The sequence below is a fragment of the Pseudorasbora parva genome, chromosome 2 (assembly GCF_024679245.1).
Source record: "Pseudorasbora parva isolate DD20220531a chromosome 2, ASM2467924v1, whole genome shotgun sequence".
Lineage (NCBI taxonomy): Eukaryota > Metazoa > Chordata > Actinopteri > Cypriniformes > Gobionidae > Pseudorasbora > Pseudorasbora parva.
The window spans coordinates 58,820,597-58,844,704 of record NC_090173.1 but is presented as its reverse complement, the minus strand read 5'-3'; the positions used below and the strand labels follow the sequence as shown (position 1 = coordinate 58,844,704).

Genomic DNA, 24,108 nt, shown 5'->3' with positions numbered 1-24,108 from the left:
ACAGCCCATATTTCTTTTACAAATATAATAAAACGAAAGACTTTTCGGAGATATGAAGGATGCAATACTACTCTATAGGTACTCAAGATTGACATAAGATTGACTGAAACTGAGTGTTTCACCCCCCCCTTTAAGGTTTTTCTGTCCGAAACTCATTCCAGGCTGATGACATTTAAAACCACTCTCTCATAAGTGACTCCTCATGTGGTGCTTAAAGGTGACTCTATATCTGAAACTCTCTCCACAGAGATCACAAATAAATGGCTTCTCTCCAGTGTGAATTATCATGTGTCTGTCAAGGGTTCCTTTACGGTTGAAACTTTTTCCACACTGTTGGCAGGTGAACGGCTTCTCTCCAGAGTAAACTCTCTTGTGGACTTTAAGGTTTCCATGTTGTTCAAAACCCTTTCCACACTGTTTGCAGGTGTAGGAGCTCTCGCCAGTGTCAATGTTCATGTTATATTTAAGACTTCTTTTTTGGCTTAAACCTTTTCCACACAGTTGGCAGGTGTAAGGCTTCTTTCCAGTGTGAATGGTCATGTGGCTGCTAAGACTTTTTTTATGATTGAAACTCGTTTCACACTGAGGGCATTTGAATGGCTTCTCTCCAGTGTGAATTCTCATGTGGGAATGAAGATTTCCTTTACTATTGAAATCTTTTCCACACTGAGGGCACACGTAAGGCTTCTCTCCAGTGTGAATTATCATGTGTCTGTTAAGGGTTTCTTTTCTGTTGAAACTCTTTCCACACTGTTGGCAGGTGAACGGCTTCTCTCCAGTGTGAATTCTCATGTGGCAATCAAGACTTCCTTTACGGTTGAAATCTTTTCCACACTGAGGGCACAAATAAGGCTTTTCTCCAGTGTGAACTCTCATGTGTCTGTTAAGGGTTTCTTTTCTGCTGAAACCCTTTCCACACTGTTGGCAGGTGAACGGCTTCTCTCCAGTGTGAATTCTTAAGTGGACTCGAAAGTGTCCTATTTGATTGAAACTCTTTTCACAATGAGGGCAGGTGTAGGGTTTCTCTCCAGAGTAAACTCTCTTGTGGACTTTAAGGTTTCCATGTTGTTCAAAACCCTTTCCACACTGTTTGCAGGTGTAGAAGCTCTCGCCAGTGTGAATGTTCATGTAATTTTCAAGATTTCTTTTTTGGCTTAAACCTTTTTCACACACTTGGCAGGTGTACGGCTTCTCTCCAGTGTGAACTCTCATGTGACGATCAAGACTTCCCTTAAAGTTGAAACTCTTTCCACACTGAGGGCATGTGAATGGCTTCTCTCCAGTGTGAACTCTCATGTGACGAGCAAGACTTCCCTTAAAGTTGAAACTCTTTCCACACTGAGGGCATGTGAATGGCTTCTCTCCAGTGTGAATTCTCATGTGCTTGTTAAGGGTTCCTTTTCGGTTGAAACTCTTCCCACATTGTTGGCAGGTGAACGGCTTCTCTCCAGTGTGAATCCTTAAGTGCTCTTGAAAGTGTCCTTTCTTTTTGAAACTCTTTTCACAATGAGGGCAGGTGTAGGGTTTCTCTCCAGAGTGAACTCTCATGTGGTCTGTAAGATTTCCTTGTCTATTGAAACTCTTTCTACCCTGAAAGTGGGTGAAATAACTTATAGTTTCTTTCTTTTCAGTCTGTGAGCAACTAAAATATTTTTCTTCGGTTATGAAATCATGATAATCCTTATAGTGATCTTTTTCTTCCATTTCCTTTAGTATTTCACACTCCTCTTTCAACAGCATCAGGTCTAAGGCAAAAAAAAGACCAAAGTTAACCTAAAAGCACAACACAACAGGCATCAAAACATTTATACATGTAAAGCATTAACCCCTAGAGGTCTGTCATGACCAGCTCGCTTTTTTCATATCAGTGTGAAAGACTAAAAATACTTGATTTTAGTCGTTCAGGCAAGTTTTATATATAATTATTAAAGTTGAGCCGGATACTCAGCTGACACGAGTATCCGGTACGGATAAAGCACTTTTGCAGAGTATGAGTATTATACGAGTAATATGAGTCAATATCTGTGCTCGGATTGAATAAAAATCCTCATTGACTGTGTCTGCGTTCTGTGATAGGCTAGTCACAGCGCCCATCCCCTCCCTGCTCTGCTCACTCACACAACACGGAGAAGAGAACCGCGCTCTTTCTCTCTCTCTGTCTCTCCCTCAGTCACTCAGGTTCGCGGGTCTTTTCCATTAACGTTAAGGGTTTCTTCAGCTTCAGGTTTGTTTTTTGTTTCGGTTTGTTTGTAGTACTTACTTATTAACTAGTAGCCTGGATGCCAGCCCCCGAACAGAAACTGTTCGGAACAATGAAATCATCATGGCGGGCTTTAGACGATAACGGACAGATGATTAACAGTAACGTAATCATGCACGTCATCAAAGGGGCTTGGATTATATTTGTTTGAATCCTAAACTGAGAGCTTGTTTGTATATGCATTCACCTTCACTATTTCTCTCAGAAATTATGATCATGTTGGTAAGTAACTGTGTTTCATTCAATTCTTTTATTTTTTTACAACACCGGCAAAGATCCCAAAGATACCTTGTTATTGGTATTAACTAGCGATTTAATTTCACTACCCTGTGCCCCATAGACAAGCGTTATAAGCTAATCTGTTTTTAGAGATAAAACTCTTTACATTCGATTTTCATGAAAACGATCTACTCTGTAACCACCTTTTAATTACACCTAGGTTCATTTCTCACCAGAGTTGTCCTTTAACTGTGGTTTTAAACTATCCTTTATTGTCAAAACATGACAAACACTTCCCAAACAGGTGAACAATTTAGTAAAACTAAGGTAGATTTATTTATTAAAATCTTAATTGTTGTCAGCATTTTTGTACTCTACACTGTATATCAATAATATAATTACTTATTGTGTAAGTAGTAAAACACTAAAAATGCAAACGAAAAAAAAAAAGGTCCACTGTGCATCTCTCTTTTTCTCTCTCACACACACATGCGTCGCGCATCTCACTAACACACACCTCAGCAACAGTGGGCTGGTCGCGAGAGGATAGAGAGCAAAGTTGAGTATTTCTGGATCTCCAGTAAGGGCTGTCTAGTCTATTTTATTAATTTTAAACATCGGATGACATAATTTCTCTTTTGATACAGGCGATGCTGAGTCATTAATAAATCATCAAAGACAAACAATTATGATAGCGATCGTGTACAAGTCCGATGTTTTAGAGATTATAGTCGATCACGGGACGAGTGAACGCTGGCACAACTTGCTGCCGCTGCTCGCCGTTAACGTTAGTTCGCTGTAAGCTCACCTGCTCTGGTTTGTACCTCTTCTGCCGTCTTTACTGGCCATTGATGCTATTTCAAAATGACAATGTGGGCTGGTAGGACATACATTCTGCTCGTCTGTGTCTGGCTCTTCTTACTACCTGTTCACCTGCTAGTGACGGGTTTGCTTCAATACTCGGCCAGTGATCTGCTTCGGCTGCGCTGTCATCTGCCTGGACCTGTGCCAGAAGCCCTACACCTTCATCCGGACATCGCCTTCCAGCCTCGCCCGAGATATATCCACAGAGGATCCCGCCGGAACTTCCACCACAACAATTCAACAACAATAAAATCCATCTGGTCCAGCTTTCGTCGCCCTCAACGTTCCACGAACCGGGCTGTCGACCACAGCGTGTTAGCCCGCCTAGCTCGGTCGGCTAGCACCACCACCAGCTGTGACAACGCCACACTCAACTTTGCTCTGCTCAACATCCGTTCACTGACAGACAAGGGACATCTTATCCAGGACCTCATCTCCGATAGTAAGCTAGACTTTCTTTGTTTAACTGAGACATAACAACAGTCAAATGACTTTACACAACTGAATGAATCCACTCCTAGTGGGTTTGTTTACATCTGTCAACCCCGTGGCTCTGGCCGGGGAGGAGGTCTCGCGATAACTTATCGCGAGAAGTGGAAAGTCTCGCCGGTGACTGTTCCTGTTTTTAGCTCGTTTGAATCTGCTGTCTGCACGTTATCTGGCCCCACTCCAACCATCATCGCTACTGTCTACCGCCCCACCAAATCAAACAGTGAATTTTTAAATGACTTTGCTGCTTTTCTTATTTATTTATCCTCTCTCTCATCAAACATTATACTGCTGGGTGATTTTAGTATCCACATGGACAATATCAATCTGCCTCTTACTAAAGACTTTTCCTCCATCTTAGAGAGCTTTGAATGCCAGCAATATATTACTTTTCCGACACACTCAAAAGGACATACCCTGGACTTAATCTGTTGTTCTGGTATTACTCCTTCTGACTTTACAGTTGCTGACCTTCCCATAACTGACCATTTTCTCATCTCATTTACTGTGAAACTCACTCTCTCTATCTCTAAAGTACCACGATTCATCTCATTCAGGAATATAAAGAATATCAACTCTACCATGCTCATTTCAAGTATTCACTCCTTCTGCTCCTCTAACACTTATAATTTATTCACCCCTGATGATCTGGTTGCTCATTACAACACTGGACTCCATAATATTCTTAATTCCCTTGCTCCATTAAAAACCAGATCTGTTTCATTTTCCGTCTCTGCCCCGTGGTTCACCCCCGACCTTCGTCTCATGAAAGCCAAAGGTCGGCAACTTGAACGTCTATATAGGAAAACTGGTCTCACTATTCATAAAGAAATGTATAATAATCACATTTTATGTTATAAGGACTCCGTTGCTACTGCCAAAACCCACCACTACTCCAGTATAATCACTGCTAATAAGGGAAACCTTAAATCATTATTTTCTCTACTTAATAAGTCCACTCAACCTCAGGACTTTCTCCCCCCTCACTTTTATACAATCAATTTTTGCAATTCCATTATGTCATATTTCACTGAAAAAATCAAAAATATTCACCAGAACCTTGGATTTATCCCTCACCTCAGCAATTCAGCTGACTGTGACCCATCCATACACTTATTTTCTGCTTTCCACCTCCCAACTATCGCTGAAATCACAGAACTAGTTAGAACATCCAAGGCAACTACCTGTCAACTTGACCCATTTCCCACACATCTTGTTAAAGCCTGTCTTCCGTTGCTGGTTCCTTACATTTCAGATATCATCCACTCCTCTCTCACCACTGGAACTGTTCCTATATCATTTAAAACTGCTGTCATTACTCCAATTTTAAAAAAGCATGGTGCCAACCCATCCAATTTCAACAACTTCCGTCCTATATCAAATTTACCGTTCATTTCAAAAATTCTTGAAAAAACAGTTGCCTCTCAAATTCATTTCCATCTATCCGATAATAACCTTTATGAACAGTTCCAGTCTGGTTTTCTCCCACTTCACAGCACTGAAACAGCACTAATTAAAATCACCAATGATCTCCTTATGGGAGCTGATTCTGGACTCCTTACCATTCTCATTCTCCTCGACCTGAGTTCAGCTTTTGATACCATCTGTCACACTATCCTTCTCAATAGGTTAGCTTCTATTGGCATCACCCAGACTCCGTTAAAATGGTTTACATCCTATCTATCAGGCCGGACTCAGTTTGTTCAATTAAAGTCTTTTAAATCCAGTCCCTCCATTTTCACTTCAGGTGTTCCCCAGGGCTCTGTCCTGGGGCCCTTACTTTTCATAATTTATCTCCTTCCCCTGGGGAATATTTTTCGCAAATTTAATATCCAATTCCACTGTTATGCTGATGACACACAGCTCTACATTTCGACCAAACCCTCATCCACTCTCCCACCTACCACTATTACTGACTGCATTTCCGAAATAAAAACCTGGTTTACACACAACTTTCTTAAATTAAATAGTAATAAAACTGAGGTCATACTCATTGGTACTAAATCCACTTTATCAAAAACCAACAGTTTTTCCCTCACTATCGATAACTCCCCAGTTTCACCCTCGCCCCAGGTCAAGAGTCTGGGTGTCATCCTTGATAGCACTTTATCTTTTCACTCACACATCAATAACATTACCCGGTCTGCCTACTTCCATCAACGAAACATTAATCGCCTCCGCCCCTCCCTTACTCCACACACTACAGCTGTCCTTGTCCACAGTCTTGCCACTTCACGTTTGGACTACTGCAACTCTCTCCTTTTCGGTCTCCCTCTAAAATCCCTTCATAAACTTCAACTGGTCCAGAATGCAGCTGCCCGCATAATAAACAGAACCCCATCTATTCACCATATCACTCCGGTTCTCCAACAGCTTCACTGGCTCCCGGTCCAATTTCGAATTCAATTCAAAATTCTTCTCTTAACATTCAAAGCCATCCACAGCCTATCACCTCCATATTTGTCTAATCTTCTTCAGATTCAAACCCCGACCCGCTCTCTTAGATCTTCTTCCTCCATACACTTGTTTGTTCCCCTTTTCCGCCTCACTACAATGGGGAGCAGAGCTTTCAGCCGCTCTGCTCCCCGACTTTGGAATTCACTACCACCGCAACTCAGAAACATTGATTCATTCTCTCACTTCAAATCGCACCTCAAAACATATCTGTTTAAAATTGCCTATTCTACTTAATGTCACATGTTTTTCAGTTATTCTTTCTTATCTACTTATTTATATTTTATTTCATCTTACTGTTTTTAAATGTATTATTGTATCTCTGTACGGTGTCCTTGAGTGCAGAGAAAGGCGCCTTTAAATAAAATGTATTATTATTATTAGTATAGTTTGGTACAGTTAGCGTTAGCTTGTTGTAAGTCACCCACCGCAACTAACAAGGTAATAAACCAGGGCTCAATGTTATATGGAAGAACTTCGAAGAAGTGGGAAAATTTAATAATTTAATTTCGTGTGGTGAACGTGAACCTATGATATTGATAAGCAGTCGACATACGTCGCGGTTTTATGTCAGATGGGATCGCCAAAATATATCCAAACCTCTGAAGTTGAGCAAAATAACTTGTCAACGATATCTGTGTCCTCCGAGCTGGTTGTGAGCTCTGAGTTTTCTTCACTATCGCTCATTTTTATCGCTCCACTTCACTCCGATCATCCAAGCCTGTCAGTCACTGACTGTAAACAACAGCGCGTGCAGCACCCAGAAGCCCGGTCTGCAATACGCATAACGCGTAAGCATTATATAGAGAATCTATCGGAACTGTTGTTATCGTTCTATCGAGGAAAATTATATTGTGATAATTATCGTTATCGTTTTATCGCCCTGCCCTAGGCTGAGCTGTATTTTCCACATGTCATCAGCTAAACGCATCACAGCTTGTTTCCCAATGGACCATAACTTTGACTGACGTGGGTCATCAGCCAATCAAATTTTGATGTGTAGTGATAGAACGGCCCAGAGATGTGTCGGTGTGCTACCCCCTGCTGATGTCATCAGCCGTTTGAACTTTTCGCGGATTGTGAGCGTGAAATGAGCTAAGGCCACCGCGGATGACGGGCTGCGTGCGAATGATCGATCCTGATGTCAAGCCGGTAATGTTAGCTAACAAGCTGTGTTTTTTCTGATGTTCTTGTTGGTCCGTGTTTTTGTTTTTTAAGAGTATTTGTGCCAGTGATCTGATTTTGATTCATTTCACCATTTGCCTAAATGGGGACACGTGAGTGCAAGTGGTATCAATAAATAGTCAAATTGCCTTTTTGTCTCGCGTATACTTTTTGCTTGGTCCCTTCCCAACAAACACTTTGAAAGTGAGGTTCGTAACAGTTTTGCGTACAGTGTATTATTGTATTTGTAGAGTGTGTGTGTGGAGGGGCGTGTGTGTCTGTGGGGGGGTGTTGATCGTTAGTGAAGGCCCTGACTGAAACCCCACGGTACGCTACTGCTAATAATGCAGTATGTAAGAATGAACCATCTGAAATGCTTTGAATAATCATACCACTAAAACTAAATGTGATCTGGTAATTTAAATGATGTTTGCGCTTTCACTAAGGAGTGCCGCTTTAAACGGTGTTTGTGCGTTGACTTTGAGGAGTGTCGCTTTAAATAATGTTTGCTCTCACTGGAGAGCCGTTCCGGCAGCTCGCGCACTTCAGATGATCAATGCAATCCGCCACAGCTCTAATCCCAAGAAAGATATATAGAATAGAGAATACCTTCATTTGTGTTTGGAAGTTAAATAAAATAAACAACATGATGGTGAGTACATGATGACGATATTTCGTTACACCCCTAATACAAACAACTGTTTTCTTTTTTAGCTGTTAATTTAAATTTCTGTTGTTTCTGATGTTATACTTAAGTTGTATTGTATAAAATGTTGTTAAAGTACTTTAAGTAATGTACCAATTTATTATAATTTACACATTTTAATTTGCATGTCAAAATAAATGTATAAAAAGTGTGTTTAATGTATAAATGATAACTATTACAACAATAAACAATGTGCAGAACAATTACTCCTCTTTTATTTAGCCTACACATTATAAATTTTATAATGAAAATAAACAATGTATGGTATTACTTTGGTTAATTTACAAATAACATATGCCAACATTACAAAAATGTATATATATATATATATATATATATATATATATATATATATATATATATATATATATATATATATATATATATATATATATATATATACACATACAGGTCCTTCTCAAAAAATTAGCATATTGTGATTAGACATGTGCCGATTTTCGATAATGCGATTTATCACGATAATGAATATGCACGATATTGTTATCGTGGGCACTTTAAAATATCGTAAATAATAATTTATTAACAATTTATAATTTTTTTTATAATGCACTCAAGAATACTTTGCCCATCAACCATATAAATGCTCAACACCGCTGTATTCTGCGTCAAAGGGACACGTGCTCAGATATAAACAAGCCCAACGTGCGTTTGCACATGACTGAACCGGTGAAGGAGACGCGCTGCTGAAGTGCCGCTCAGTGACAGCAGAGGGCGCTGATGAACTGCAGAATGCAGCCGGTTACCCCGGAAACCAGCAAACAAACAAAAAAACGCGTAGTTTTTAAAACAGCCATTCGTTTTTGTAATCTCAACGTTGTTCATCACAGCACCAAATACTTAAAGACTTAATAGGCTATTTATTTTCAAATTTAAACATTTTTATGTTTTAATCTGGACTACAACATGCCCTAATGATTAGAACTGTTCTAATTATTTGTTATTGTTCAGTATAACTTTGAGACATACGACTTCATTAGTTAACATGTTAATTCATTATTACCAAACTGACAATGAAAAATACTTATAAAGAATTAATCATTCTATGTTAATTTCTTAGTTACTTTTTAATAACATTAAAATCAAAATCAAAATAACTTTTAATGGACCTAAGATAAAACTAACAATGATCAGTATTTCTTAACTAACATTACCAAAAACATTATACTTTCTGTACCAAATGTAGCTATTGCTCAATCTTAGTTAATGGATAAACTAATGAGACCTTATTGTAATTTGTAAGCCTACCTGTTGTTCTTTATAGCCTAAGTCTTTTGCACTTTAATCTGTTTGAAAATTGTACTTTTACAGCTCTGAAAAAAATCAAGAGACCACATAACATTGATTTCTCAAGAGGGGTCTCTTAATTTTTTTTCCAGAGCTGTATATATTTTTGGTGCATTATTGTATTTAAACATTCAGTTATTTTTGTTCTTACAAAAATAGTTCTTAAAGCTGTTGCTATGGCAACTTATTTAAATATCATGATAACATCGTATATCGTCATAAAACGTCATCAATTAATCGCAGCATGAAAAATTGATATCGGCACATGCCTAATTGTGATGAAGTTCATTAGTTTCCATAATTTAATGATAAAAATTTAAATTTCATATATTTTAGATTCATTGCACCGCAACTGAAATATTTCAGGTCTTTTATTGTTTTAATACTGATGATTTTGGCATACAGCTCATGAAAACCCAAACAATAAAAACATCAGTGGGTTGATTAGAAGCTCTTTGATTCGTTTTCCTCCAGATTACACTCATAATCCCCATATCAATGACCATTTTAATCTTCAACAAGATTGTGGAATATGATCTAAATCTTCTATAGTACATGTCAGAGCGCGAAAAAATCCCTCATGGACAAGAAATGTAAAGCTGATCAGTCACACTTCATGCTTTGCTTTAAGCCAAATACAGATTTTGTTAGATAATGTTATCTAGTATAATTAAGTGGCATAAATTAATGGTTTTCAAATCAAAGTAGATTTTTAATTTAATGTCGCACAAGTAATTATAAAAGGCTATTACCGTATTATTTATACTAATTTAAAGTGTTGTAATAACAAAAGTAAGCCAGATCTTCACAGATTCACTTGAAGCAGCATTAGTGTTTGTCTGGTCATGTGATCTCATGTCTGTCCACATGAGGCGACTCGCTCCATGTCAAATATTAGCGCTTTAATTATGACATTCATAAGACATTCAATTCTGTAGAGCTGGAGATTTGAATAAGGAGCAAAAGACTGAGTTCAGCTTTGAGAATGAAACCAACCTGTTTGTTCCTCAGTTTCTTCATCTTTCACTCTCAATGTTTCTTCAATCTTCACGTCTTCGCTCTCCTCTTTAATAAACGCCATCTTTATAATAGTGTCACGTGGATCTCAGTCACTTCTCCAGGAGTTTTCCTGTGTTTGAACACTCTGTCCTGTTTAAGAGGAAAATACACACAAAATCTCTGAGTGTCTCAATCAGCTCTAGTTCAGTTAATGGACTAAAATCCCTGATGAGACAAAACACTCAAAACTAACACAACAAATAAATTAAAGAATGTTAATAATACAAAATTATACAGACCCATTAATTATTAGCTATTTAAAGATTTGTAGAAATTGAGATAAAGAGAAATAGAGCGCTTGGAATCACTGAATTTGTCTGCGAATCAATTGATTAAATTGACCTTATTGAAAAATAACGGTTCAAAGCTTTGTTTTGAAATCGGCCATCACTATATAAGTCATTTTTTGTTTGTTTTTTGCGCACAAAAACTAGAGCCACTGTAGAAAGACAGACTTCGTAACGACGTCTTTAGTGCCTTTATGGTTCTTCAGAGGAAATGACATTGGTGTCAATGAAGGCGTTTCTGAGCCATCGGATTTCAACACTAATATCTTCATCTGTGTCTGAAGATGAACGGAGCTCTTACGGGTGTCCATTTCTGCTGAACTGGTTTGGGGGGGGGGGGGGGGGGGGGGATAACGGATATGACATCACTGTCTTGAGAAACTCATCACGATTGTTCGATGAGACGGCCCAATAGGCGTTCTTTGTTTCATGAGGGGAACGCCCAAGCCGCAGCTGGACCCTTCTCAGAAAGACGTCAGTAAAGTTGGTTTTATATTCGCACATTCAAACTTCCGCATTCAATAACTTCATGAATCTTTATTAAAAAAGGCAAACTTCGGTTATTTATCATTATTGACTATTATGAGAACATACTACAACACATGTTTCTGTAGAACTCGACGTCTTTCAAAAGCAGATAAACACGCTCCTCTATGGAGAGTTGTTTTTTTTAGGGACCATCTACAAATTACGTATCTTCTTCGGGTTGTAACGGCAGCTTGCATCCTTGATCTTGTAATACTGCCATTTTCTGGTTCTACGTATTTCCCATATACTTCAATCATCATATTAGTGTCATTAATCCCGTTTTAGTCAGAAAGCAAATTAAATATTTTATTCCTTGTTCACTCCTACTGCAGTCTATTATAACAGTTACTCCTTGTGGTGTGACAGGCAGCGGGGCGAGGGACCGCGAGAGCGGGCCGGTGATTAATGTTGACGAGTGCCAGCTGCGTGGCACACCGGTCTCGTCTCGCGGCCATGTGACGGGAGTATAAAAGGAGGAGCAAGGACAGCGGAAGACGAGAGAGGACCAGGCCTGGATTTTATGTTATGTTTTGTTTATGTGTTTGTGGGCAGTCGTCCGTGAGGGGCTGCCCACGTTTTATTTTGTGTGTTCGCGGGCAGTCGTCCGTGAGGGGCTGCCCGCGGTTTTACTTTCATTTTGTTTATTTCTTTTGAATAAATGTTGTTAAACGTTCGCCGGTTCCCGCCTCCTTCCTTCCCATCTACGAACTGCGTTACCCTCCTGTTTTTTGATGTATTGAATAGATAGACATAATATCATTTAAAAAAACTCAAATTAGCTACATGTTTACCTCATCTCTTTCCATGTAACCATGTTTGGTCAGAAATACTGTTTATTTATTCTTTCATACATTTTTACTTTGTTGTAGAAGGATGTTTTGTTTTTATAATGTTATAAAATGTATAATATTTTGAACAAATATTTCCTAATAAATCTATTTATTTTACTAGATAATTTGTTTTACATAAATAGCCATTTTATTTTTTGTCTATAACTATTACTTGACTTGGATACAATACCTCCAGCAATGTTAAAGCCTTATAATGCATAATATTGTGTACATCTTATAATATATATATATATATATTCCCTACAATTTACACGTGACTGTATGTTTTGTGACATTTTGCCTAATTTTTAATAAGTGCCTCTTGAGATGTTTTATATAATGTAATTTATATTATTCCTGGCTCTTCATGCATTTAGTTTAGCATTTTCTGTTCTTTTTTTGCTCCATTTATGTTGTTGTTAAAATTTGTTTATATTCCTATACTTGAAATACTCAAAAAAATATAATAAAAAAACTAAAGAATGAGCTGCATGATTTATACAAATAAATAGATTTGCTGTTGTTATAAATATTAAAGATTGTTCAGTGGGGAAATATATATATATATATATATATATATATATTCATGTCATTTATTTCTCCTCTTTAGTAGAACATTACGTAAGGATTTGTTAAAATATGTTATGTGGTTTTAATTTTTATTCTGTTGAAAAGAAAGAAAGTGATTTGGAAGAATGTTTGTAACTAAGCAGATCTTGGGCCCCATAGACTGCCATAGTTGGGAAAACATGATGGTGATAGTCATGATGAAACATGATAGTCAATGAGGAACGAGATCTGCTTGCTTAGAAACATAAGTAATATACAGTGGGTACGGAAAGTATATTTTTCACTCTTTGTTATATTTCAGTAATTTGCTAAAATCATTTACAGTTTTTTTTATTTACAGGCTTTCCTAATAAAGTCCAATCAAACACAACTGGACTCAAATGAAAGTGTAGAACATCTCAAAGATGACCAGAAGAAATGGACAGCACCTGAGTTACAGTTTTTTACATTTGCTATGACAATACATTTAACAAATTTCCTCAAATCTTAACCCAGTTAGCAAAACATCTGTCTGTGTGGCTATACAAATAACACATTTCTTGTTGCTTTGACACAAAATGCATGTAGTTAACAAAAATTTAAAATGCTTAAACTTTTTTTGCACACAAGCTCAACCAAGACCACACCAATGGATTTTTACTGCCAAATGTAGCAGTGCTTTAACACTGATTGCCAGACCAGATAACAGCATGTTCTAAACCTAACCTTATAGGCTAAAGTCAAGATAGACAGCTGTCCATATTGTGAATTGAAACACAAATATATCCCCTGCATTTTATTATTTCATACTGAGAAACAGCTGATTGAATCTTCCAACGATTCCCACATCCCTCACCAAGACCTGATTCACCTGTCCACCTGCCCTTCACTTCAGTCACAGTCACCTCTGTACCCGTGACAAACATTTAAGAGGGGCTGAATACTTTCCGTACCCACTGTATCTGTGCATTTTCATAACAATCAAATTAAACTTTAAAAAAAACTCTAGATTTAATTATATTTAATAGCACATTTATTACACTTAATAGAAATAATCTGTATAGTCGCAGAAAGAAGTCTTCATTCCTGTCATTGTCTGCAAAAATCTCCAATAGGCTACTGGACCTGCACTGAGCATTCAGCACACACACAAAACACACCAGAGAAATAACACACACACCAGAGAAATAACACGCACGCAGAGGCTGGAGATAACTCTAATCCAAAAGTTTTTCTAAACATACTGATGACATGTGGTTTCTCTAAGTAAGAGGTACAGAGAATATTACTCTGCATACTGTTTAGTGTTTCAATATAAATAAATATAATAATATAAAATATTATATATAATATAAAAATTAAAGATCAATACATATTTCCATTGTATGTAGGCTACTAATTGAAATAAATTGAACAATTGCAATGCTTTATCACCCTTTTCAGACAATTGAGTGCAATATAAGAGCTGTACTTAATGCAAAGGGTGCAAATGTTTACCAGCTGAGCCATTACACTACAGCGGCGACGTGTCACAGGAGTTTGGTGACGGTACAGTGAATTACAGTGAAGTTTTTGAATATTGTTCATTATCAAAAAAGCATAAAAAATATGATTCAATATTCTTTTTCAAAAATAACTGCTGTGCTATAACTATCTGGGCAGCGGTGACGTGTCACAGGAGTTTGTCACCAAACTCAGCTGACACGTCACTGCTGCCCAGATAGCTATAGCACAGAAGTTGTTTTCGAAAAAGAATAATAAATCGTATTTTTTATGAATTTTCATAATGAACAATATTCAATAACCTTACTGCAATTTACTGTACCTTCACCAAACTCAGCTGACACGTCACTGCTGCCCAGATAACTATAGCACAGATTACAGATGGATTTCCACATGACTGGATATAAAATTACAGTTAATGTAACTGTTCATTCTTTTTTATTTCCTAAACATCTTTTTAAACACCATCATTATAATGCATTGTTTATTGTTTCTAAAGTAAAATATATAGCATTATAATGTGCGTTATATTTGCTGGTAGGTTCATCTGTAGCCAGCTGAAATGTAATTAGCCTATCTGTTTGCACACAATGAAAAAAAAAAAAAACTTTGTACACGGTCCCTAACTGGTTTTCCACGCTACATTGTACATTCAGTGGACATTCGCAAGTAAGAATGCCTTTAAAATAATACTTGTACATTTTTTTCGATTTTGAAAAGTGGTGTGGGTTGACAATCATTGCTTCACAATATCATATCGCTGTTTACCATTTGCAAACATTAATTTATTGCACATTTATTGAGATAGTTATTGAACGCGAATGTGCGAATATAAAACCAACTTTACTGACGTCTCAGAAAGCGGCGCTTCATCTCTGAATGTGCTGAGTTTAACCTGCATTAGACTAATCCTGAGTCCTGAGCATTTCATTTAAGCTGCATACATTTAGTTCTTTTACTAATGTTAAATTTGTGACCATTTTGCACTTTGACAGCCAGTTTGAAAGGCTTTTTGTTGATTCTGAGTTTTTGTTATTGAAATTACGAATTCATCCTTCACCCCATTTATGCCAATTCACTTTCTTTTATACATTTTAATTTCTGGAAAAAAGTGGCTGGTAAGATGGGGCATCCACCAGCCATTCAAAAGTATGTACTTTTTCATCACAGTATACACACTTTTCGCTCGAAGTATAAGCAGGCGAATTGGGACGCAGCGTGAACTCTTGTTAGAACTGATTCACAATAACTGGAGAAATGAGACCCTTCTCCTGTTACTCATGAGTTTCATTATGTTACTTTACTCACACAACGCTGATAAATGTTACATGAAGCAATACAGTGTTGCATTTAATAATATATCATTAATTCTGCCTAGCTATAAACACGTTAAACGCTTAAAACACAAACCTTTTCTTCAGCAGAATCACAACAGATGCAGGAGCGGCGCGGCCGTATGACGTCACACATCAAGACCAAAATAAAAGTCCCGTTCACTGCGGAGTCTAAAATCACAAAAGTGCACCGACATATAGAAAATAGATATTAATACAAATGAGAAAATATGACAAAATTCAGAGTTTAATGTAATATTGAAATACATTTAATAACGCAATGGTAAGTTAATAACATAATGAGTTTAAAATATGTTAAATTACTCTAAAGCAAGGGACAGTAGGCTACCCAATTTAAATTAGTTTCTATAGTAATATACTTCTATACTTTAATTTATATATATTATAAATTATATTAAAGAGGAGATACCATAATTTCGAAAGCAAATAACAGGGTTTCTGTGGGTCCTTAAACTTTTTTTTTTTTTTTTTTTTTTTTTTTTAATTTAAGGAAATAAAAACTCATAAATAGAATAACAAACTCAAATAAATTATCCTTTTAACAGGCCTTGGTTTGTGTCTGTAAAAACAGATGTGCTGTGGTCTGGAGATATGCAGATATCTGTAGTTTGAGAGAGTAGAGAGACTGAGCAGTTTAGATTTAACTCTCAAACAAAAGCTTATGTCTACTTTATTTTTCTATATTTATTAGTTTATGGCTTTAAAATGGGAAGTGACTCAACTAAAGGTAATGACTGTTGAAAGATTATGGAGACTTTATATGTCCATATTTTTACATCAGAAAAGGCATTTATATGTATTTCAATACTGACACATATGAACTCTTTAGTTTATTTTTTTGTCACTATTTGTATTTTAAATGAATGTATATTTTGTATAAATGGTTTCTTCACCCAAACAGTTTAGACTTTTAAACAAAGTCTCTCAGTCTTTAGTCTTTCCTAATATTTTCAGCACATCATTGGACAACATGTAAACATGTAGAGAGAGAGAGAGAGAGAGAGAGAGAGAGAGAGAGAGAGAGAGAGAGAGAGAGAGAGAGAGAGAGAGAGAGAGAGTGAGAGAGAGAGAGAGAGAGAGGGGGGGGGGTATACACTGTTTTCAAAAGTTTTTTTAATGTTTATAAGTGTTCATTTAATACATTCGGGGAAAGAAACCAAATATTAAACAGAAATGATGTCACATTAAACAAATGGTGTAAAGTGCAGTGGTGGCTGGATGCTGCACAGGTGACAGGACGTATGGGCGAAGAGGACATGTCTCCAGCAGACAGCTATAACCAAAGCCATGCACCCTCTTCAGCAACCTGCAAACTGCAGAAGTGGCCCACACAAAAGAGTCATGTGTACTTCTATCACCCACCTATTAGGCCATCACCCACCACCTCCATACATTTCCAACAGCATAATAATGCAGTGTAGATAACAACTGAATTTAAAGCATTGTTTCTTCTTATTGCCCTCTGAAGATGTGAAGTCTGATGTGGAAGGGCCAGACTGGAGAGGGCCTGATGTTGGAGGCCTGGACTTTGAAGGCAAAGGCCTGGTTGATGCACATGAAGCCATGTCTCCAAGGATCCTTCCATTGCATCAGGCCCCAAGATAGCCAAAACTGTCTCTTCCTCTGTAGGGACAGGAGGAACTGAACTGATACCCCATCAGTCTTGTTTGCTTCCCTCTTACGTGCCACAACCCTCTGTTTTGTCACACTTGTGAAGTCTTTCAACCTATTCTTGACTTTGTCTATCCATAGCTAGCATCGTTTATTTTTTTAAAGTGATTTCTGCCCAGATTCAGTCAGCATTTGTAATGCTATTTTTCAGCTTTGAAAATAGCTGGACTTTACTATATTCCACAACCTTCTCGAAAAGAACTGCAATTTCAAGCATTGAAAATTGGGGTTTTCATTTCATTTTCATTAACACATCAGAATGGCAAGAAGACAAAATAGGAAAGATTGAGCAAAATAAGCAATCCACAACAGTACATCAAAAACTTTTTTCAATTGTGGTTAAGTAGCCTATCAATATTACATAAGAAATAGTATTTATCTGAAATTGTGAAATTATTGACATTGGGATCAGAAAAGAGCACATTTTTAACTCCGTGTGTATATAATGTATTGCAGTACAAACGAATCATTCGTTATTACTCGACTCATCCGTAACATCATTTCAAAAGCGTAATTCGAGTCAAAGAAAAGAGAAAATAAAACCATATTACTGTAGGTGGCGGTATGTGCTCATGTCTCCAGTCAGCCATTAGATCGAAGAAGAAGAAGAAGAACGATGGCTCATACCAACGTAGTTTGAAACATAGATATCCATAATAAAGGCTAGATGTCTAATGGCGGAGTCACCATCGTCATTCTCCTTAAAACATTCTCCTCTCTTCTTTGTCCTCCTCCTCCCCCTCCTTCATCAACTCTTACAGCTGATGACTTTGCATCATTTTTCACAAACAAAACATCTCTCCTCAGCAACCAGTTCTCCTCACCACAAACTGACCCGCACATCTCAACAACAAACACGAACACGCTTCCATCCTTCTCTCCGCTCTCCGAGGCAGATATTTCTAAACTCATCCTTTCCAATCACCCTACTACCTGTCCACTTGATCCTATACCCACTCACCTCCTTCAGGCCATTTCTTCTTCAATCACTCCTGCGCTCACTCACATTGTCAACACTTCTCTTCACACAGGAACCTTTCCCACAGCGTTTAAGCAGGCTCGGGTAACCCCACTGCTTAAAGGGTGGGTGAAATGCTGTTTCATGCATACTGATCTTTTTACACTGTTAAAGACTTGGAATCCCATACTAAACATAGACAAAGTTTTAAAAGTTAAGGTGGACGTTTGATGGGAGTATTTCTTTGTCAAAAATACTACTTCCGGTTAGTCATAAGTTTCGTCAAGTTTTTTTCGATCATGGGTCCACTTGACGTTAATAGGTCGGAATTTCCTTGTATGGGCCTTACGGACAATTCTACCGGAAGAGCGTGAGAGAGAGAGCGAAAGCAACAGGCTACGCCCATCAAAGCGCTGGCTCGTAGGCTGCGCTGCACAGGTGATGTGACTTCAAGAAATTAACAATGTCACCAAAAAAGTGCGTTTTTGGTTGCCAGACCAAGACAGCCCTGTACAGATTGCCAAAAAACCCCGCGGTAAGGCAACAGTGGATGGAATTTGCTTTTCCGGATCAGCAACTGAGTTGCGCGAATGTTTATATCTGTTCACTGCATTTCGGTGCCGACTGTTTCATAAACAAGGCCCAGCTCGACGCCGGATTTTCCGATCGCCTAATGCTGAATGATGGAGCAGTCCCAACGATAAAGGTCCCAACGTTAGAACCGCGGGCGGTGAGTTAGACTGCTTCAAATGTCTGTGTTTTTGCCTATGCCCATCAAGTAGCCCAAACATGATCACGTATAGTTAATTGATCAATGGAGCATGCGATGTGTAGTGCGTGTACATTTGTTTAGCTGGCCACTATATGTGTAACTTTATGTTTGTGTATTGTAAAAGCACTCCAAACAACAATACACAAAGAGTGGGCAAATATGCTGAACTAAATAAGCGCGCTTCTTCATTCAAATGCGCTACTATTCCGTGTCTTTCTATGTAAACACTAGCCTGCCGTGCAAAACCAGTCCGCTTACTACAATTGTCTACACAAACCACGCGTAAACACACACGTGCACAACTGCACTTCCCACATGTACACCTTCAAAGAAAAAAAATACGACGATATAATTCAAGTATAAATATGTAAATAACACAAGTCGCTAAGCATATTATATAGTTAGTGTATAACTTGTACCACATAGAGACGTCCTGCTCTAGTCGTTTTTGCTGCTGCTCCTGTTCAACTGCAGCCTCTGGGTCTGATTCCGGATCATAGATGTATGGCTGTATCTGATTAAAAGCTATTTTTTTATTTTGAATAAAGTTTTTTCCCGCTGTTAGGGATGACACAGCTTTACGACGCACTCAACACAATAACAGCGGCGTGCACACGTCATTATTTAGCTCCGCTCGCACGATACGCCCCCACCCGCTCGGCTTTTTTCGGAAAGACTCGGAACAGCGCATCTTTCTTATATAATTATAAAAAAAATAAAGACTTTTCGGAGATATGCAGGATGCAATGCTACTCTATAGGTACTCAAGATTGACATGACACTGACTGAAACTGAGTGTTTCACCCCCCCTTTAAGAAACCCTCTCTGAATCCAGCACTTTTAGAAAACTACCGACCGGTATCCCTTCTGCCTTTCATTGCAAAGACACTTGAGCGAGTTGTGTTCAATCAACTCTCTATGTTTCTTGAACAGAACAACCTCCTGGACAACAACAAATACGGCTTCAAAAGCGGCCACTCGACTGAGACTGCCTTGCTCTCGGTAACTGAGGCACTCAGAATAGCAAAAGCAGCTTCCAAATCCTCAGTGCTCATCCTGCTGGATCTGTCTGCTGCTTTTGACACAGTTAACCACCAGATCCTCCTGTCAACTCTTAAGAAGACGGGGATCTCAGGAACTGCTCTCCAGTGGTTCAGGTCTTACCTCTCTGGTAGGTCCTACAGGGTGTCATGGAGAGGTGAAGTGTCTAAGTCACATCATCTAGCTACTGGGGTTCCCCAGGGCTCAGTGCTTGGACCACTTCTCTTCTCGATCTACATGTCATCATTAGGTTCTGTCATTCAGAAACACGGCTTCTCCTATCACTGCTATGCTGATGACACTCAACTCTACTTCTCATTTCAACCAGATGATCCTACAGTCAGTGTTCGTATCGCTGCCTGTCTGACAGACATTTCTGACTGGATGAAGGAGCATCATCTTAAACTCAATCTTGCAAAGACAGAATTACTTGTTTTCTCAACCAACCCAGCACTTCATCAAAATGTCTCCATTCAGCTTGGTTCATCAACCATAACTCCATCCAGGACAGCCAGGAACCTTGGAGTTGTGATTGATGACCAGTTAAACTTCACTGACCACATTACTGCAACAGCCCGGTCCTGCAGATTTGCTTTATACAACATTAGAAAGATTAGACCCTTCCTATCAGAACAGGCTGCACAACTCCTGGTTCAAGCTCTTGTTCTCTCCAGACTGGACTATTGTAATGCTCTTCTGGCTGGGCTTCCAGCATGCACTATCAAACCCTTGCAGCTGATCCAGAATGCAGCGGCGAGGGTGGTCTTTAATGAGCCGAAGAGAGCGCATGTTACGCCTCTCTTCATCAAACTGCACTGGTTGCCAATGGCTGCTTGCATCAAACTCAAGGCACTAGTTCTCGCCTACAAAACAACCACTGGCTCTGCACCAATATACCTAAACTCACTTGTTCAGACTTACACACCCTCCAGAAGCTTGCGTTCTGTGAGTGAGCGACGCCTCGTGGTTCCATCCCAAAGAGGCATGAAATCGCTCTCACAGACATTTTCCTGGACCGTTCCCACCTGGTGGAATGACCTGCCGATCTCAGTTCGTGCTGCCGAGTCTGTAGCCATTTAAAAAAAAAAACATCTTAAGACACATCTCTTCCAATTGCACCTGACCAATAAAGAATAGCACTTAACTATCCATTAATTTTTGTTTGTTTGTCCAAAAAAAAACAAAAAAAACTGTACTGTGCTAATTAACTGAGACTTCTTACAGCTCTTACAGGTTGTTGGCCTTGTCTGTTTCGTTGCTTCTATTGCTCCCCCCTTTTTTGTAAGTCGCTTTGGATAAAAGCGTCTGCTAAATGATTAAATGTAAATGTAAATGTCATCACCGGTGACCATCTTGTCACAGGCAAGCTTTCTGTCGGGCTCTGTGGAACCTGATGTAAGGTGAGTGATCTGTACGAACATAAATACTCTTATCTTGCTGAAATCTTGACGGATTTACAAATGGTTTGGTTTCTTACAAACGTTATTAACATGGCTACAAATCTGAATGCTTTAACACGTTAAAATTGCAGCTTTTCGTTTCGATAAACGACTTAATCGTGCAGCTTGTGTATAACGGCTAACTTATCACGTTATCAAGGCTGAGACCACAATCGAGCTGTTCAATTATATAGGTTTTATTGACACCAATAAAAATGTTATGACAACCAATCTTTTGTCTAGTTAATATATATATATATATATATATATATATATATATATTAGGGCTGGGACTCGATTACATTTTTTTTATCTAATTAATTAGAGGCTTTGTAATTAATTAATCGAAATTAATCGCATTTTAATTGCATATAAATATTTGACCTGAGAACAATGAGAAGTAATTTTTCACATGTATTTTTAGTATACCATTGAATAATGTCTGAATACATAAGCTTAATCAACAAAATATAGTTTATTTATTTCAGCCCAGCAGACCAGTGCAATGTTTGCCATTAAGTGTAGCAAAAGCATATTTGTGATATTTGAGGCTCGATGAGCTGCGATGATACGCACATTCCTTGTTGTATAGTTTGCACACAACCATGCTCTTGTCGACGCTTCCATCCTTTTGTTTTTTTTAAACAATTTTTTTCATGCCTGGACAAATGCACAGTATGTTTGGGATCGGGAATGTCTTCTCTTAAGTGGATTGGTTTCAAATGCAAAGGTGAGTGAGCAAATTTATAAATTAATTTTATCTCACTTTTTAAAATTGTATCAAATTGTTTAATGAAGAGTATTCAGTGAATGATGATTTATTTTTTTAAATATATTTTATGACTGTAAAATAATAAAATGGCAAAATGTGTTTTAGTGTAGATATATTGATTTATATTAACTGCCTGTTGTATTTCAGTTTGCTCTGGTGTGTGGCACAAGAATTGTCTCAAGCAAGTATTGTCTGAGGTATGGCAGGTTTACTTTTGTAAGTACCATTTCATTTGTTATGTAAAAAACAATGTGTTATTTAAACATGTTTTATATTTTTTAGGATAAACATAATTTCAGCTCAGAGGATGATAATGAATCAGATGAGGACATGCATGAAGATAAGAACTATGTACCAGACAGCGACTCTGAATCCGATTCAGACACAAGTTCTTTGGATGTGTCTCTTCTGTCCCAGGGTCCTCTCTCAGGGAATATTGAAGCAATTCATACTATAACAAAAAACACTGATGAAACAAAAGAAGAAGCAAAAGATGACACAGCAGGTGTTAATGGGATGGACTACTGTTACATATGTCAAAAACCTCAGTCTAAACTTGCCAGACATCTAGAAAAACACAAGACCGAAGCAGAGGTGATGGAGGCTCTCAGTTATCCAAAAGGTTCAGTAAAAAGACGACGACTTATGGAGAAGTTACGAAATCGTGGTTACTTTCAGCACAATGTAAATGTTTTAAAAAATGGAACAGGGCAAATTAAATAAAAAAGAACATCTAAGCAGTCAAAATGTATTCACTATGTCTATTGCAAAGGAATGTTTTCTCGCAAAGAATTGTGGCGACACTCGCAGATGCCACTTTATGCCCGGACGGGCTTCTGGTGAGTCTACAAAGTCCAAAGTCTTGAGCTTGGCCACAACTGCTCAGTCTGTGTTCTCAGAAAGTATCTCTCAAGGGGTTTGGAAGCTTCTTGACCCAATGAGACAGGATGACATATCAACGGATGTTCGTAATGACTTTGGCAAACTCTGTACAACAAGCATGGAGCTGACACTACAAAATATGAGTATATTCGTCAGAAGTTAAGGGAACTTGCACGTGTGTTGGTTTTGCGTGGTGATTCGATGTACAGCATCGAAGACGCTGTTAAGCCTGGTAATTTTCTCAAAGTTGTCAAAGCTGTGAAAAAAGTGTCTGGTTTTGATGAAGAAATCAACTACTATGCCGCACCAAGTCTTGCTCTAAAAATAGGGCATTCTCTGCAGAAAATAGCTGACATAATTTACTGTAGAGCTTTGATGACAGAAAACGAAGGCATGATCAAATCATCTGAAGCTTTCAAGTCACTTTACTCCACAAAGTGGTCTGAGCTTGTATCACACTCTGCCCTGAACACACTTAGTGAGAAAAAATTCAACAAACCATCGACCCTGCCTTTTACCCAGGATGTACAATTTCTTCACACTCACCTGGAACAGGCTGCAAAGGCTACATTTGACAAACTGAAGAAAGAAGCATCTCCCCAGAGTTACACTGACCTTGCAAAACCCAGATAGCAGACAAACAGTGAATCAGCGTTGAATCAATGTTAATGCATCAACTAAAATATCATTGAATCAATGTTGAGAATGTTGATTTTTCATCAGGTTTGCACCGTGAAATAATGTTATTTCAACAATGAAAAATAGATCAATCTTGCTTTATGTACAGCAGGATTCTATGCCAGTTAATTTGTCTCTTTATTTTATTCATTTTAATCAGAGACCATGTGTGGCTGCAGTCGATATGATTTTGCATCAAAAAGTCACTCAAAGTAAACGGCATCCTTCAGTTTACATGCAAATGTATTTATTTATGCCCCCACAGTTACAACAGGAAATCTCCCATTGACTTGAAACAATTACATCTGAATTTATGACACAAA

The 24,108-nt window shown here is 38.1% G+C and overlaps 1 protein-coding gene across 1 annotated transcript in view; it reads right to left on the bottom strand.

Moving 5' to 3' along the window:
- Positions 1–24,108, bottom strand: part of LOC137047793 (zinc finger protein 850-like) — a 77,707-nt gene that overhangs the window by 22,592 nt on the left and 31,007 nt on the right. Inside the window, exons 2-4 of the mRNA XM_067425675.1 lie at positions 10,458–10,610; positions 602–1,745; positions 312–433 (exon numbers count right to left, since the gene is read on the bottom strand). Of these exons, the coding sequence (XP_067281776.1) occupies positions 312–433; positions 602–1,745; positions 10,458–10,542 (1,351 nt within the window). The 5' untranslated portion in view covers positions 10,543–10,610. The remainder of the gene's footprint in view (positions 1–311; positions 434–601; positions 1,746–10,457; positions 10,611–24,108) is intronic.